Source organism: Chanos chanos, chromosome 13, assembly GCF_902362185.1.
Source record: "Chanos chanos chromosome 13, fChaCha1.1, whole genome shotgun sequence".
NCBI lineage: Eukaryota > Metazoa > Chordata > Actinopteri > Gonorynchiformes > Chanidae > Chanos > Chanos chanos.
Genome location: NC_044507.1, coordinates 14,118,504 through 14,124,640, shown reverse-complemented (window position 1 = coordinate 14,124,640; position 6,137 = coordinate 14,118,504). Strand labels below are relative to the sequence as shown.

Below are 6,137 nucleotides of genomic sequence, written 5' to 3'. Positions count from 1 at the left end.
TTACCTTCAAGCGCCCTATAGGGCTATACATTAACTTTTATATGTCTGTAAAAGCTATTGGTTATCTTGTACACCAAGTATAATTGCATAAAGCATTCATAAGGCATACATACTGGCTGTTGGGTGCATTTTTTACACACTGTGCATCACAATCTCCTGTTTGTGATTTAGTGTAAATACAGTTTGATTGACACATATACAGTTTAAGGCTTATATGTGAGAAAGGTAAAAATCTATGAGAATATGCCTAGAGAAACAGGAGAGAAGTGGGCTATTGATGAACGTTAAGGCAAGACTGCTCCCCCTAGCGGTTATAAATGAAAAATTTCCAATCTTACTTGGGGGAGAGCTCTTTTGATCTTGTAGATAAAAGGCACAAACAGGTTCTGGTTAAATCATGGCCAAAGCTACTGATCTGTCAAAACCTGTTTTTCCTTGAAACCATACAAGAGCTCCGACAGTGAGCATTGTTAGCATGATCTGTCTCTCATTAGCGTCATGATGAAAACACACGTCAGGTATGATACCATATTTATTCTCAAAAATATGTGTATGTTATACATACCGTCGTATGTAATGAATGAAAATGACTGTAGATACAAAACTGTTCATACAACAGCTCATAAGATGGACCATGTATCATATTTACCAAATACATTTACAAAATATACAACAATTATGAAAAAGAAACGACAAAAGCAATATTTTAGACACGCAACATTTTTTCAACTTTGAAGTATGCACACTAGACACAGACGTAAATAGATTCCCTTTGCTAGACGTAGTTTTGGCATAGATCACATAAGTACCAAGATAAAGAAGCAACGTGACCTAGATAAGTATCAGCACAGAGAAGTTGTGTTGAAAGCAGAACTTAAGACAGTAAATGTCCATACCTCACAAAGCATTACGAGCACCGGTAACACCTACACTCATAGAGCGTCTATGATCACGTTTTATTTCTATGCAATATCACATTTTATTAATATCATGTACAGTTTTCAACATGTGCACTGTTGTGTGGCATTCTGGGTGATTTTCTATCGAAAAGGGCTAAAGGTACTGCACACATGAATGGGCATTCACTCAGACCCATTGTGACCCTGCTGTGAGTGTATATGATAGATTTGTAGAAGTTATCTCAACGTTTTAACAGTCACTGAAAAGCACATGCTACATGAACATATTAGAATGACATAACCGTCCAGATAACTTTATAGAAAATCCCCTAAGCAATGACTTCCTCCTGAATTCTGAGGATGTGAGATATTTTAAATGACTATATGTATCGCAATGTTTTCAGCACTTAAGGCCAAAGTTATTTACATTGACAGCTCAGACACCACTAGCAGGATAAACTATTACCAAACATAATCCGTTCCGCTCCGAATACGTAATCAATCCCTAATCTCTCACCGATTATGTAATGAGGTAAGACCCTCAATCAAAAGCTCATATTTACACTATTTAAGCACAGTCTCTCTAACAGGCTAGTACATGATATATTATCTCAGATTAAAAACAATGATATTTTAACGTACTTGATTTATTGTCTTCTTAAATAATTATCATGAAGATTAACAGTTGCTTTAATCACCCAGCTCCGTATGTCAGGATAAAATGCACGCATCTCTGTCACTCTTAAGATTTTGTGTGCCCGTTTATTTAAATATATAAATTGACAAAATTGAATCAGTATGTTACAAAACACTTTGCTGCCACCTGCTGGAAAATGTGACACCACGAGCTTTAACCAATCCAAACTGAACACACTGCAATACCACTGAACGCTAAAGAAAAACTATAGACTCCCAACACATTCCTCTTCCATAAGGCAAAAGAGATCCTCTTTAACCCGTACCGTGACCCCAGTCATTCTAGCTACAGCCCCAATCAAAACCGTCTTCAGCCTCTCAGCAGGGGGAAGAGGACACCTGATCGTAGTCCGGACACTTGAGCAGTGCAGGGTAGCTGGCACTCATCTGCAGGGAGGTGTCACTGGAGATGTCAGAGGGGCTGCGACCCCGCGTCCAGGCCTCTGGGTGAAGGAACTGACCGGAGTAGTCGGAGCAGTTACTGAGGCGCGGTCGGTAAAAACTGGGGTGGGGCTGATACATCTCCTCCGCAGTATAACGCTTCATGAACAGATAAACGGACATTACCCCTGCACTCTGGGAAAAGAGAGGACACGAAGTATCACTGTGAGAGCAAAAGAAATTAAGCTCATGGATTTTAACACTTTTAATTGATCTTCTTTCCCATTAGATTCAGGTTAAAATATAGTTTTTACATCGTAAAATATAGTTTTTACATTTCTAGTAAGAAACTACCATGGGAGGATATGACGGTGACAGAATTTACTCTTACCTCAGTGAGCAGAAATGAAATGGCAGCGAATGCAAAGGACCAGCCATATTTATAGCTGAAAAAGGCCTCACTGGTTTTGGTCCTGTTCAACATTTCATCATTAATACTGGATATGTAGAGAACCAGGCCAACTACCAGAGACAGACCTGTTAGAGAGAGACAGAGAGACAGAGAGACAGAAAGAGAGAGAGAGAGAGAGAGAGAGAGAGAGAGAGAGAGAGAGAAAGAAGGGGGATAAGAGAGAACAGTGGACAGGGGCAAGATTTGTCACATTACTGAGGCAGTATGAGGATGAGGAGTACCTGAGAGGATGAAGAAGATTCCAGAAACAAAAGCCAGGATAGTGCGGTGAGGGCGTACGTGCCCTATATTGTTGAGCACAAAGCCAATAAACATGAAGAAAAGACTGACCAGAGGAAAGGGCGTGGCAGATCGGATCATTTCTGGGTAAAGAGGTAAACAGCGGTCACAGAGGTCAACTTCCAGGTATCTAGAAGACCCTTATTTTGAAGTCTGTATAACAATATTTTGAATGAAATTAATGAAGTGGCGTCATGGGATACAACATTTAAACCCTAAACAACTGAAAGTATTGCGAAGAAAAATATGGTTGTGGAGTTTGACAGAACAGAGAGCCCCCAAATACAAATGCACCCCAAAAGGATGATCAATAAAGCTTTGACAAAGTCATTGTTCAATAAAGCTTTGAGTAAGGCAATAAAGCTTTTCCTTAGTACACAGATAAATTCAATACTACTTTGACTTGATCGTCTTTTGAGTAAGTATGAAAACAGCAGAGGTAGTGACTCATCTCTAATTAATTAGAGTGGCATATTTAATTCCAAGGGACTGATTTATTACAGAGTTTAATTTAAAAAAAAAGTTCCAAGGGCAAAAGTTAAGTGTTTAAGAAACTGAAGTCAGAGAGCTCCCTCCAGTTATTATATTTTGGGTTATTTTCATTCTTTCACTCTTTTGAGTTGGTTTTCACTTTCATAAAAAGTCATTTGGGGAGAAAAATTGAAGTGTGCTTTGCTTTTTGGCCACAAGAGGACAATACTTAGTCATGTTCAAAAGAGATGTAAGACTCCAGATTCTAAAGCTTTCTATCTGTCTTAGACTCAGACAGGTCAGGTTTTTTCGTCCTAAAATTAATGACGACCACAAAAATCAATATCAAGTCCACCCAAGTTTTTGCTCCATTCTCTCACTGCAGGCAGTATGAAATCTGACTACTTTTTAATTGGCTTCTTGGTGTGAATTGATGTGGTAACTCACTCAGCATGCTGACGGTGGATTCACTAGTCAGCTGCATGTTGAGGGGCATGACATATTCTATGGTGAAACAACGTCCTGTCTCCTCTCCTGTTAGAGAGAGAGATGATCAGAGTTACACTCACACTGAGTCACAAAAACAGATACAGTCAGTATGAGCCAACACCCACAGGATCATCAGAGAATGATAACAACTTCACACACACAAGCACACATACACACACACACATACACACACACTCACAGAGTGAGAGAGAGAGAGAGAGTGAGAGAGAGAGAGAGAGAGATACACACACGCTCACACACACACACACGTGCGCGCGCACACACACACATACACACACACACACAGAGTGAGAGAGAGAGAGAGAGTGAGAGAGAGAGAGAGAGAGAGAGAGAGATACACACACGCTCACACACACACACACGCGCACGCACATTGGAATCTGGACATATGCATAAAAGCACACATACACACTTCACACAATACACATGACACAAGACACTCGTGTTAAAAACAGTAATTTCCTTAATACATTCCTGAGAAATAATCTACAGCTAGTGTACCTGCGCTAACAGTTAGAGAAAATGTGCAAACACGCTCACTCTCACACAATCTCATCATCACAGACAGCTAATGTGTGTCTTCAACTCCTACAGAGCCTAATCCATCCCCCCCATAATCAAATTTACACAGTTCAGTCCACAATATGTTTAAGCACTGAGGCAACCTGTGTGTATTCACGGCTTTTTATTTATTTATTTATTTATTTTAATATCAGAGCTGTAACAGTTCACAATATAGCATGATAATCAATCCCCCGCCTCCACACGCAGACATGACAGGAGATGTGATCATGCCCTCCCTCTAAAGCTCTCTCTCTTTAGCAACAACAGAAGACTAGAAGACAACCCTTCATTAGCACTGTGGTCTTACATGCACTCGCTGCATCCTGATCTCTGACAGCTATCACCATGGCAATGTCAGAGGCTGGGATTTGGATGAAGTTAGAACATTTTTACATCTTTGTGGAATATTAAAGCTTGTATAGCAGTTACATCTGGAAGATATTTTAAGTAATGGCCAGAGTGAAGGATCAGATTGGAATAGAATAGAATAGAATAGAATAGAATAGGATAGAAAGGAGCACACTCTATTAATTCAAATGAAGTTAAAAAAGGAAGCACAGTTGAGTACACCGAAAACACACTGGACACAGGACAAACTACTCACTACAATACAACAATGCTCATCTGCCACAGTCGGTCGGTTATATTCTAAAGATACGAACACACAGCAGATTGATGGAAATGTCCAAGAGCTCACCTGCCAGGAAACAGACCCTCCAGAGCCCAGAATGGAGGGACATACGTATATCGGTGCTCTGGTTCAGCGGCTGAATGACCCCTTCCTCCAGGTACAGCCAGTAGTCAGTGCTGACGGCGATGCCCAGTAAACCCAGGCCACACACCGCAAACACACTGCTCAGTAGGGTCAAAGCCTTTCTCCCACACGTGCTCATAACAATCAGAATCCAGCAGGGGGCGCCCTCTCTACGGATACAACCTGAAACGTACACAGCAATCCTTAATTGTTTTATATAATTGAGTATCCACAGCGCTTTTAGACGGACTGGTTTGAAAGGGCAAGAGAACTGAATTGGTTCTTTTTCAGACTGGATGATGAGTCATATATATTGGATCATAAAGATGTGAGACACATAGAAATGCATATCCTGTTTGTGATTCGTGCTGAGTTGAGGAGCTGTGCACACAGCGCTGCACAGATGTGGTCCAAACAATACAGGAAGAGCTGACAATGTCAGAGCAGCGGGGGCTTTTGCATTTAGGGTCCCTATTCATGTGAGGGAGGAAACGGAAAACTCAGCAGCAGCAAAGCCCCTGCCCCCCCCCCCCCGCCCCCCCTTTCTTTTTCTTCTATCTCTCTCCACTGCTCTGATACACATATGCACTCTAACACACAAACACACACAAACAGGCACAGCCAGCCGAGTGGGCAATAATGAAGCCCTCTGATTTTCTATAGTGCATCTGGGTGGTAACATGTGCTGGTGTTCTGTACGTGCCTCTTTTCTACCCTGAAAGACTTTATTAATGGCTACAGCATAAAGAGCTAGCTTCTCAGATAAACAAACAACACGTACTCTATTCAACTTAGTGCAAGCGCATTGATTGGGCACAGCAATAACAACTCCCTTTTTTCCAAAAAAAAAAAAAAAGAGAAAAGAAAAAAAAAGGAAAAACAGAGAAACCACCTGCAGACGCTCTACAGACCAAACAGATCGATAGCTCTTTACATTCTCTATCTAACTGAATGAAGCAATTTTAAAATTGTCTGTGTCGCAATCAAGTCTATTTTTCAACAACTGTGCATTATTTAATTGTGCCAGTACGAGGTTACAGGGAGAATGTTGATGCAGTGAGTTTGATTGTGTTGCACACAAGCCCTCTAGAACAATTTCTCAAAAAAAAAA

At 40.8% G+C, this 6,137-nt stretch overlaps 1 protein-coding gene across 1 annotated transcript; it reads right to left on the bottom strand.

Moving 5' to 3' along the window:
* Window positions 1–1,913: 1,913 nt before the first annotated feature.
* cacng5b (calcium channel, voltage-dependent, gamma subunit 5b) lies at window positions 1,914–5,165 on the bottom strand. The gene is made up of 5 exons (XM_030790726.1): window positions 4,970–5,165; window positions 3,646–3,732; window positions 2,670–2,810; window positions 2,368–2,513; window positions 1,914–2,171 (listed from the first exon to the last, which is right to left on the bottom strand). Exons 1-5 carry the CDS (start codon window positions 5,163–5,165, stop codon window positions 1,914–1,916), a joined length of 828 nt encoding a protein of 275 aa, XP_030646586.1.
* Between the last annotated feature and the right edge of the window lie 972 nt (window positions 5,166–6,137).

Excerpts from the sequence above, each read along its gene's own strand:
- cacng5b (XM_030790726.1), bottom strand. The coding sequence starts at position 5,165 with ATGAGCACGTGTGGGAGAAAGGCTTTGACCCTACTGAGCAGTGTGTTT. Across the intron at positions 3,733-4,969 it reads GAGGGTCTGTTTCCTGGCAG|GAGAGGAGACAGGACGTTGT; the intron begins GTGAGCTCTTGG and ends TCTCTCTAACAG. Across the intron at positions 2,514-2,669 it reads AATCTTCTTCATCCTCTCAG|GTCTGTCTCTGGTAGTTGGC; the intron begins GTACTCCTCATC and ends TCTCTCTAACAG.